Raw genomic sequence first — 11,822 nt, forward strand, 5'->3', positions numbered from 1 at the left:
GTAGATTTCCATGCTACGTTTTGGTGCTAATGGATTTATTTAAAATGAATGGGGTTTTATTTCTGGTAAGTTAGAATTAAACTGGTGAATCTGGAGCTTTTTTTACTGTTTGAAATCCTCTTCACACCAGCACTGCAACCAGTAAATTATGGCACAAAGGTTTAGTCAAGTACAAAGTGCAAAATCATGGGAGAACACCAATATTGAACTGGTCTACTAAAACTTTGGTTCCTGGGCCCACATCTGACCTCAATAAACCATTAAACTCAAACGCAGCCACGAAAAGCACACCCAGAAAAATTGTATTTCCATGAAATTATTTCAAGGCCCACTTAGAATATCTTCTCTGTGTGTGTGTGCATGTCTGTGCGCATGCATGCAGAAGTGTGTGTGTGTGTGTGTGTGTGTGTGTGTGTGTGTGTGTGTGTGTGTGTGTGTCACTTCAACTCATGCAGGGGTGCCTCAGGGATCCATGCTGGGCCTCCTCTTTTTGCTATGTACATCACCTCCCTGGGCATGTCTTATAATGTCACCAGGACTCAATCTGACAAGATATCAACCTCCTTATAGGCTATGTACGTAGCCGGTCATACCAATTTGCACTGTTCAGTATACTGGAAACTAGACCATAACTGACGATATACAAGGGTATCTCGTGTACAAGCATTCAGGCTGTGCACATAGCTGAGGTTCTCTCTGCAACCTCGGATTGTATGGAAACGACTGTCTCTAAAAAAATGTGCTCATGTGATTAGCTGTTTAGTGCCTTGCTCCTCCTCACAGCGTAAATGTTTGTAAATGAGAAACCTATGAATATTTCACTGAGCTCCTGGTACAGGCCATGGTCTTCTCTCACCTTGACTATGGCAACTCTCGTCTGCTTACTCTACCTGAAGTATAAAGCCACTGCAAATGGTCCCAAATATGGTGGCGTGTCTGATATTCACAAAAAGGGACGTTGTTGTTACTCCTCTGTATATCGCTTCACTGCACTGCACTAGTAAGTCCCAGGTCTACATCGATTACTGCAATTTTAATTACCTACGCCAAGGAGGTGATGTGATCGTCTGAGTTTGTTGTGCGTTTATCTGTTACTGTCCATCAGAGGGCAGATGTGTACTCTCGAAGCACTTGTCAGGTTGTATTGTGGAATGCACTAAATATAAATTCTTTAAAACATGAACACAGAAGGGTTTTGAAAGAATTAATGGGATGCTTGCCTTCACAGTTAGCCTGATAAACCAGACTAAATGTGGATGTCTAATTTTGTCTGGCCTCGATGCATAATACATCCGAAGATTGTTGATAAGAACAACCTTCCCTCAAAACCCTGCCCGCTTTGATTCAAAACACATCTTTGCGTTGTAATTGGTTTGCCAGATTCATGGCATTCTGGCTTCATTGAATCATTATGCGAGGCCAGACCCACCCGTAGACAAAACATTTTGCCGTCCAGCGGGTGGCGCTGGTTCACCAGGCTACTTCACGGTGCCTTCTACTTCTGGACCATGGGTCACAACTGACTAAAATTTTGAATAGAAGTGCATGGAGCAGGTCAAGCTAAATCCTGATTCCGTTTGACACATGCTCTGGGTTTATTTATTCATTCATTGGCAATAATGACGTTTCGACCTCTCGGTCTTCCTCAGGTGAATCTGAGGAAAACCGAGAGGTCGAAACGTCATTATTGCCAATGAATGGATAAATAAAAAAGAAGAAAAAATAACTTCAAGAAGAAAATCCAAAGAAGTGTGCGAACCTTTTTTCAAATAATACGTATATATTTTTTGTTCAGCACCAGGGATTGTACACAAGTAACTCTCTACACATGCTCTGGGTTTCACATATGATAGCAGTACATTTTTAAGACTGGCTTTGGTGTCGGAAGACCACTCATTTTTAGCAAGAAAGAAAAGTTATTTTAGTTTCTGTGTGAGACGAAGTAATAGACTATAATTTGCGCCTCATGTATTTGTTGTGAACCTAGGCTGAAGGCACATAGCAGCCCCACCGCTACACTGCGGCTAAGGGGGCTGCACAACATCAGATATGCAACTTCTCTCGTGTACTCCAAATAATTACCACAGCCAAGGAGGCTATGTTTTCAGTCGGGTTGGTTTGTCAGTCTGTTTGTTTGTTTGTCTGTCTGTCTATTCGCAGGATAACGTTTGGAGTATACGGTGGGGAAAACAAGGCGTTTCATGAGTCGGACAGAGGTGCCGACTGCATCTATTGGTGGCAAGACCACGCCCTCTGGAAACAAATCCAATACACCACTCTCCCAAATGTATGTGTGGGTATTCGGTAAGGTGGAGCAACACTCGTCTAAGGAGAACCAGGTTAGTGGGCGTTATTCTTAATTAAAGGAAACCACGCTCATCTGCACCAAATTTTATTTCTCCACATATTATACTAATTCCTTGGTTGTAAGACGCTTTGGATAAAAGCATCCTCTAAATGTTTAGTAGGCTAATGTAATGTATGCCGCTGTACAGTGTTAAAACTGACACTATAAGAAGGAATAGCAAGACTTTTACGTTCTCAATCTGGTTTTCCTGTGATGTTTCTGTGGAATTAGGCTACTATCACCGTTGCATACTATTTACAAGACTGTGTCAACATGCAAGCTAATGTCAAAATCTTGAAATTATTTTTGTGCTCGATAGGATTTATTCACACAGATTACACTTGCTAGGCATTCAATGTGCACTTAATCAACAGGCACAAATACTGTGGATTAAATGAATCACTTTCAGTGCATGCTCATTCACCATTGATCTAGAACTAGAGTCAAACCACGAGCTTTTATTTCGTGGTTTAATTTGGACATAAATGACTCTCAAGTGCCATTTCGAGAACTGACAAACAGCAAGCATGACACTGAACTGTGAGTTCGGCTGCAGCCAACACGATGTTCTCCACAGACTAACAAAACAACGGGTATAAAAGTCAGGTTATGCATAGACACGCTCCGTAGTAAACGTGCCGCAAACACAACGTTCGCATGCTTTGGGTGTATTATGAACCAGCGGGACATCAGTAATCATATCACCTCCAAAACTTGCGATTAATGGGTGTGTAGAAAATCGCTCTGTGCTCTCTGCAGACACCAACCGCCCCCCTCCTCCCTCCGCTCTCTCAACTCGTGCAGCCACTTACCATGCAAGACAGACTGGGAAGGCTCGCGATGTTCACATTTTATCAACACTCACTGAATGACTACTCTGCAAAACATTGAGTCAATAAACGAAGTCTGTCAGATCGCACGTGGTTGATTGAAATAATGTATTTGTATTTTCTCTGCCGATACCGATTCCACGAACCTACGGTCAAATGTAAAGACAACATCCGGATTTTTGCGGAAATGAGGTCATTTTCGCGGCGTCTCGGAGGGGGTGTGTTATGAAACGGGGGGTGGGGGGGGGGGGGTGCACATCGCTTGCAGGGCACGATTATTTCTCAAACTAATATGATCGTTTTTAAACGTTCTGGCGGTGTTTCCACTCGGTACTACATTACTGCTTGACTGTATGCCGTTGTAACCACTGTTATCGTGTTTTTACCCCAAACTCTGTTTCAACACACGAGAGCAGGCCCATGGCAGTCTACTTCAATTCGTTGACAGCATCATCGGGCCTAGATCTCTAATTTGTAATGCCTAATATCAGTTCATAAGCTTCTGTTTGAGTGACCGTGTAGGCTGAGTAGCCGTGTGGCCTCCTTGGCTATGCTTCAAACAACCACAGGAGAAGGAACAGGGTTTTTAATAATTTATTGTTTTTGAGAAAAAAAATATTACAATGCATCTTCTTGTTCCACCGGAGTGACTCTCCAGTTTACACAGCCAGTTCACATAATACACTGTACAAAGTCAATTGGGAAAACACGTGAAATTTGTGTTAACAATATTGTCAGTCTTGGGGTTGTGTTGGGTGTTCCGTTTGTTCGATGGTAATAATGTTATAACGTAGCCCTTATGAAGAGTAGGTCTAGGCCTAGGTGTTTTTCAACAAAGAGGACACGGGGAAATGGAATGTCATCCATCCCAGGACACTCTATAGGGCTACTCTACCACAACAACATTCAGAGGTCATAGGTTAACTGCGTTTAACAACATTCAGTCAGTCAGGGGATCTGTCTGTCTGTCTACTGTCTACCCCAGCTCTCCACTGCCTCCTGGATCTCGGTGATGTAGGGCTGGAACCAGGTGCGGAGCTCCTCAGCCTTCTCCTCGAAGGTGGTGCGCAGGCTCTCGCCGGTCTTCTCCAGCTCCTGAATCAGGTCGGTGGCTCCGATCTCCAGCTTCCCGATCACCTCGTCGGCCTGGGTCTTCACCAGCTGGCCCATGGTGTTCACCTTCTGCTCGGTGCGCTCGTACACGTCGGACACGTAGGGCTCCATACGCTCCCTCACGGACTCCACACGCTCGTTGGTGCGGGATTGCAGCTCACCCAAGTAGGTCTCCATTTTGCTGTGAAGGGAAGAAGAAAATATAAAACGGAAGAAAAGGGTCACATTACGAGAGGTTGAATGTAAATTACTGAATTCGGCCTACACATCCATAATTTCTCAAGATGGGCCTACGCACTATCACTGACGTAAAATCTTTGCTCTTTGCAAGACAGACAGAAAAACAATGGAGAATGCAATTGAGAAATGCATTCCATAAAATAGTTCAGCAGGGCCAGAACGTGTCAAAGTCCAGCAACTGGGTAAGCTCTTAGTTTTCCGACAGCAGAGGAGGATTAGATAATGATCTTCCCTGATTAGATAATGGCCTTCTCTAACTCTGAACATGTTTTAATGGCCACATTTTGGGCTGAAGGCCAGGGTTCAAGCCAGAAACGTCATCATCGAAACAAGTAGATGAGCCTTTATGGGCTCTGTTTTCTTTTATTGTTGTTTTTTGTTTCACGTTTACCTTTGGTCCAGCAGCTGGATTATTTCAGGTGGACGTGTGTGTGTGTGTGTGTGTGTGTGTGTGTGTTTAGTCTTTTAGCAAGCCTACCTGCGGATCTCCTGTGTGTCTTTGCCCAGGCGTTTCCTCAGCTTGCGGCCGTAGGTGTTCATGCGGCCACGGACGTCTTCCATGTTCTGCTCAGCCATGGTCTGGAGCTCCTCTGCGTACACCATGGCTCTGCCCTTGGCCTCGTTCAGGTGGTCCTGCAGCTTGCTGGACAGCAGGCTCATGTCCTCCGTCATCTTGGCGGACACGTCCTTGGCCAGGGGGGCCAGCTTCTGCTCAAGGTCATCGCGGTACATGGTGAGGTCGGCGGTCACGTCCTTGATAAGGGTGCTGGTGGACGGAAGTTGGTGTGCAATACACAGACAAGGACACACACACACACACACGCACAAAGACATGTTTAGAATTTCGTTCATTCGTGACTCATATTAGAAAATAAATCTGTATTTTCAGCACTCCATGAAGAGCTGGGCTGTACAGCACAAAAACCCGTGTCAAATTTGACAGGTTTGATAATTCATTAGGTATATCACTTCATCATTACTGTATATAATTTCAGTCGCACGTAGGTACAATTTCATGGTTAAACATGTTGTCATTTTTTTTAACAGTTATTGAGTTTAATCTTGAAGCGTTATTGAAATCATTTTTTTAATTGAATAATTTCAACATTGGCGTTTTGCTGGGAGGGAACTCACTCCATGTCGTCACTGAGCTGTACGGAGGGGAAGTTCTTCCTGATCTCCTCGGCCTTGGTGTTCATGTCGGCCACATACTCCCAGAAGCGGTCTACGGCCACCTCCCATTGCTCCTTGGGAGCGTCCCGGTGCATGAGGGACCAGCCGTGGCTGCCTGGAGACCAAAGAAATCGATTTAGGTTTTTTTCCATTTCACTTATTCGCTTATTTAGTTGTTTTTTTATGTACTGTATGTGTCTGTCTTGTTAGTAAAAAAAATGAAATTTCGGTATAGCAGAACAAAGAATGTGTAAATGTGTTTATAAATGAAAGTCATCAAGCACTTTAGATCAACATCACATCAATTGTTATGCTAGGTGGATTTGTTAGACTAATTTTCCATGTGTAATATGGGTGTCATTATTAGTTGTTGCTGTCAAGATGTTGGGCAACATCATTTTACCTGAGAAGACTGCAAGAGCGACAAAAACTGCCAACACCTTCATGGTTGAGCTATAAGGAGAGAGACATGATCAACTTTTTAAAATCATACCATAGCACATGTTTTCATATTACAAACTAGTTAAAATAAAATAAGAATAATGACAAGTAAAATTTCCAGAATTGATTTAATACGGTTCTGAGCATATATGGTCGATTTAGTGTTAAATTATTCACAGTGTTAATTCCACTCCCAAACTCCCAAAGACTTAGAATTTAACACTAAAAAAGAATAGAGTTGAATTAGCACTGCAACATTTTACATTGTAGCACAGATTTTTACAGCAGGAAGCACGCTTCACTAATTACAATTCATTAATTTCTTTGAGGGGGCTGGCCCAAATAAAAACTTCAAATTAATCAAAAGAAGGGCGCACCTTGCATCAAGTGTATTTTATTTGTACACAGACGCATTTCGACGTGTGCCTTAACTGTGCAACCACACTGAAGAAGGCACATGCCGAAACGCGTCTGTGCTCAAATAAAATGCAAAGTGTGCCCTTTTTTGTTGAATTTGTAGCACAGATGTTCACATCTCAAACTGCCATTAGTTCAAATAAAATAATAATGAAAAATGGGTTGACCTGCTTGGAGACTTACCTGTCTTGTTGTTTTGGCTGTGTGGGGCGATGTGTGCTGAGGTGCTGAGGAATTTATAGCAAGAGAAAATGACGCAAGATTCTGTCGACAGTTAGGCCAGCGATACCAGTGGCTTCATGAAATGGCAACCTTTGTCCTAATGTCCTTGTAAAAGGTAAAACATGCCCTGTGTTTATTGCAGTGCAATCCTTCCATGCCATTCCACGTCACGTCGTATTGGTGCCAAAGGGACATGGTGTGAGCCACTTGAGGTTGACTAGGCAGAATTCTTGTCGTGATATGTCCCGAGAAATTGGTAAGAATTTTTGTCATGCTGTCTGATGTCCCCATACTCCCAGGCTCTCTGTTATATCATGTAGGCCAGCGGTTCCCAAACTTTTTTCCCCTGCGCACCCCGTTTTACATTTCAATGTGGTTTGTGCACCCCTTAAGCGAATGTTGCACAGCCACACATTTTGGGCAATCCTCATTTCCAATAGACCTGATATTTTTTCTGCCATTATTACAATGGAACTTGTTATACATTACACTTCAGGTGGATCTTTCCAGCATACATTTAACCAAACAATTAAAACTGTGTAATGTTCATTAATTCTGTATAATAACACACATCTCAGCCATTGCTGTATTCAGCTCGCGCACCCCTTTGTGCCAGGCCGCGCACGCCCAGGGGTGCACGCACCCCAGTTTGGGAAACCCTGATGTAGGCTATCATTTTTGATTCCACAAAGACACCTTCACTTTTTCTTAACATGTTTGTATTACAGTTCTGCGAAACAATTGGATACTGTGAATATTATTACCATTCCATATTATTACCACATTACCATACGACCTGCAAAGCTTAGGTATAGCGAATTTGGTTGCACCCTGGCCATTGGATTACTTTGGGTTTAATTCAGACAGCATTTAGATTTTGGACGTAAAAACTGCAAATAAATAATGAATGATGTTTTCCTCATGTCTTGTAGAACATATAAAAGATAAAAAAACACAACACATTTCTGTCACGTTGGCTAATAGTGATATGCAGGACTCTAAATTCACTTTTTGCATCACCAGCCAAATTGGCTAGTTAGTAGATGTTAATCCTATTAGCCAAATACACAGTCAAAAAAATGTTCAAAATTTCTACCTGCCAAATTGTTTTTTTCACCAGAATTTGGCCGGTTGGCTGGTGTTAATTTACAGCCCTGGTGATATGGCCTTGATGTCACCTTCAGCATCTTGATATCAGGGAGAAGCTTCCGGTCCACCAGGGGTGACCTCAACAGACCCAAAGCAGCTTCTTTCTACAGGTATGCTGCCATAGAATGGCAAAGTGCAGCAACTACATATTTTGCCACAATTGAGTTGATAATGGTCTCCATTACACTTCACTCCATTGTAACTCCATTACATCTTGTGACAAAGCCTTGTGGTCCAAATGTGTCCCGTTTTAGAGATATTTGCAGTAACTACATTATCCAACCTCATATCAAGGCTTTGGAGGCATTCTGCTTGGTTTCAATGTTGCCATAGTTACTGCACTTTGCCTGTGTAGGCAGAACTCTGAACTCACACAAAACAAAAACATAACCTAACCCTGCCTCCCTCAACTGTGTGTGCGTGAGTGTTCATATGTGCGTGTGTATCTGTGCGTGTGCATGTGTGTGGTCGTCATGCTGTGTGTGTGGTCGTCATGCTGTGTGTGTGTGTGTGTGTGGTTGTCATGCTGTGTGTGTTTGTGTGGTTGTCATGCTGTGTGTGTGTGTGTGTGTGTGTGTGTGTGTGTGTGTGTGTGTGTGTGTGTGTGTGTGTGTGTGTGTGTGTGTGTGTGTCTGCGTGAGTGCGTGTGTGTGTCTGCGTGCGTGCGTGTATGTGTAGCATCTCTAATCTCACCTACTGCTACAAAAACGTGTCCAAAATGTGCAATATATCACCACTGTGATATTTATTTGTTTGCATTGTACATACCCCTTTCTCTTTATTTATGTATTTTAATATACATTTGTATATTACTCCATGTTACACCTTGTGGCCTTTCCTCAGTTTTGTTGTCTCGGGTGTATGATGACAATGAAAGTATTGAATCTTGAATGACAAGCAGTATTTTTTTTATTGTTTTTTCAAAACAGAATTCTTCAGTCATTTTTAAAGGGGCTCTAGATATGATTAAAAGTTTAATTAATCACTGTGCTGAGTCAGCCAATGCATATTGGAGTCACTTACACTTTTGTAAGTGAACGATGAGTCTCACGACCACTTCCACAGTCTGCTGTCAGAAAACCCCAAATGCAACTTTTGAGCGGAGCGGTCCGAACGAGTGTCATAGGTAACACGTTTCATATGAAAAATCGCTTTACATATCGCATTCAGATTTGTATCAAATGCTGGCATTCCGTGATGAAAAACATTCTCACAGCAAGTTTATTTAAACAGCATTTTTTCATTACTATGTAGATTTTGAGACAGGCATGCCACGGGCGCCGTGCAAACGACGTCATCCTACATTGTGTCCCTTTAACGTTACTGTGCTCTAACACCACTTAAACAGCCTTTTGCTGTCACATCTTCTGGCTGGCCAGACAGACTTTCTTGCTATGCATTTTGTCTCTGGGCCCCAGGCTCTTCCCATGTGTATTTTATGGGATTTCACGTGGCTGTCCATAGATCCACACTGTTCTCTCATAAAGTTTCTACCCTTCAGACTGCAGAAACTTGACACATTCTTGTTCTTGTTCTTGGGTCTGTGGCGTTTCAACAGTAGCACATGTCAGGGCGGCGAACGACAGCCAGTGTCACTATTGTATGGATTTTTCGTTTGTTTTGTTTTTAGTGGACTATCCAAGAAGCATATTCATTGCAGCTTACTGAATTCAGCAATACAATTTAGAATTCACTTTAAAATACTTCTCCACACCTTCAAGGCTATCCACAATCTTGCCCCTCCTCATCTAATCTAATTCACATTGCTATTCCCTCCCGCCCCCTCCGTTCCTCTTCCTCCATTTTCCTCTCTGTCCCCTCTGCCCGTCTTAGTACCATGGGGAATAGAGCTTTCAGTTGCTCTGCTCCTCAGCTGTGTAATGTGCTTCCCCCTGACATCCGCAATATTGACTCTTTACAACTGTTCAAATCCAGACTAAAAACTCATCTGTTTCAGTTAGCCTATTATTTATGATTCTTTAACTCTGTTTTGTTTTATTTTAGTTTATTTTCTATTTATTTTTGTTGAGAATCTGTTTATGTGTCTTGTTTTATTTTGCCTCTCTCTGTACAGTGTCCTTGAGTGTTTTGAAAGGCGCTTTTAAATAAAATGCATTATTATTATTATTATTATACCCTCCTGACTTCTAATCTAATGTATTTGCAAAAGTGATGGTGCCCTTTTTTATATTAGCCTATCTGCATTATCAATGAGTTGATGTCAGCCTTCTGATAGTCTGTTATTAATGATATAATGATTCAGAAGGACAAGGTCCTCTTTAGCCTTGTCCAAGGAACACGATGACCAATGTGCTTCCCACCTAATGGGCTATTGACCAGCTATTGACCTGGTAAAGTGATAAGGGTTATGATAGATTTGGTGTTGTTTACATGTAGTGACACATTCCATTTGCTGATTTTCTGTTTTTATTGCTTCGGAGATAAACGATTTCCAGTTGTTATGCAGGTGTGTGTGTGTGTGTGTGTGTGTGTGTGTGTGTTTGTGTGATTGTGTGTGTGTGTGTGTGTGTGTGTGTGTGTGTGTGTGTGTGTGTGTGTGTGTGTGCGCGCAAGAGAGAGAGAGACAGAGACAGAGAGCGAAAGTGAGATAGCTGGGGGGAAGGTTGGAGCCTCAAGAGACAGAGGGAGACTGGAGATCATGACCATGTGAAAAACAAGCTCTGCAGCACCAGAGATTCTTTAAGTATATAGAGATATGCCAATGTAATAGGTTGCTATGGGCACCTAACATGACCAGGTTCCGGTCTGCCTAAAGGGGCGTGTCATAATACTCCTAGCATGGAATAGAACAGTCCTTAGGTCTGCCTAGGTCTGCCTAAAGGGGGATTCCCCCCCCTCCCCCTTGCAATAATAGAACCCGGATACAATGGGCCAATGGAACCTCTCTCTCTCTCTACTCTCTCTGGCAGCACTAACTAAGCAACTGTATACCTCAACACAGGTACATGTGGGAGAGCTTAGATTAATATCCTTTCATCTTGTATGAAAGTTTAGCTTAAACCGCTTATAAATGTTGACCAAAAACAAATGGCCTGAATCAGATGTGGGCTATGCACACAGACCCTCACGTACAAAGAACAATCAGATAGAGAGTAGAAATCACTTGTTTCTCAACCATTTCAACAGTCCCTTCCCGCAATATTCCTTTATGTGATGCTTTGTTTCACTGAATATTAATGTAATCATTGGATGCAGTTTTATCCAAATGTACACACAATACGGTAATCATCTGAGTCACACTCATTTTAAACACTAGAGGGCACTTCGGTGTGTTCGAAAATCTTCGCTGTCAAAGTTGAATAATTATTAGCTCGGGCCAGTTGAAGGGGTTCTTCAGACCTTTCAGAAAAAACAAATGAGATGACAATGCCAAATTATTAATGTCATTTTTTTATTGAACAGCATTGAACAACAAAAATGAGAAACAGCAGCAAAGATGCATCTTGCAAATGTGACCTATATTGGCAACTAAAATAAAATCATAAAAAAGCTGTAGACCAATCATACTTCTGTACACACCTGGTGCATCAGCGATGACATACAATACTTAACATAACCAGCAAAATCGGAGCATCACAAATATAAGGCTAGGTTTAATCTTAATAGAGGTGCACCATAATTCAAATTCACAGTAAGTTACATCTGTGTTCCTCCACACCTTAAATATAATTTGTTAAGTAACCATTGCACCTGTGTTGCTCTTGTCCCTATTGGGGAACTGACGCTTGAGCATAAGCTTATGAGGAAAAGCCAGGTTATAGAGTGGCCCTGATTTTGTTATTCTACGCACCTGTCAATTATCTAACTTAGTGTTTCTCAACGGGGGCTTTAGATTTCCCCAGGGGGGGGGCATATGGGAGCCCCCCGGG

At 42.4% G+C, this 11,822-nt stretch overlaps 1 protein-coding gene across 1 annotated transcript; it reads right to left on the reverse strand.

The window, feature by feature from the left end:
- Positions 1 to 3,755: 3,755 nt before the first annotated feature.
- apoea (apolipoprotein Ea) lies at positions 3,756 to 6,802 on the reverse strand. The gene is made up of 5 exons (XM_063185837.1): positions 6,745 to 6,802; positions 6,107 to 6,156; positions 5,665 to 5,818; positions 5,009 to 5,296; positions 3,756 to 4,471 (listed from the first exon to the last, which is right to left on the reverse strand). The coding sequence occupies exons 2-5, from the start codon at positions 6,147 to 6,149 to the stop codon at positions 4,147 to 4,149; spliced, it is 810 nt and encodes a 269-aa protein (XP_063041907.1). The 5' UTR covers positions 6,150 to 6,156; positions 6,745 to 6,802; the 3' UTR covers positions 3,756 to 4,146.
- Positions 6,803 to 11,822: the final 5,020 nt, after the last annotated feature.

This window comes from Engraulis encrasicolus, chromosome 20 (assembly GCF_034702125.1).
Source record: "Engraulis encrasicolus isolate BLACKSEA-1 chromosome 20, IST_EnEncr_1.0, whole genome shotgun sequence".
NCBI lineage: Eukaryota > Metazoa > Chordata > Actinopteri > Clupeiformes > Engraulidae > Engraulis > Engraulis encrasicolus.

What these genes read in the sequence shown, in the direction of transcription:
- apoea (XM_063185837.1), bottom strand. Translation starts at nt 6,149, where the DNA reads ATGAAGGTGTTGGCAGTTTTTGTCGCTCTTGCAGTCTTCTCAG. An exon ending in CAGCTCAGTGACGACATGGA is followed by an intron (nt 5,297 to 5,664) that starts GTGAGTTCCCTC and finishes TCCGTCCACCAG; the next exon opens with CACCCTTATCAAGGACGTGA. An exon ending in GACACACAGGAGATCCGCAG is followed by an intron (nt 4,472 to 5,008) that starts GTAGGCTTGCTA and finishes TTCCCTTCACAG; the next exon opens with CAAAATGGAGACCTACTTGG.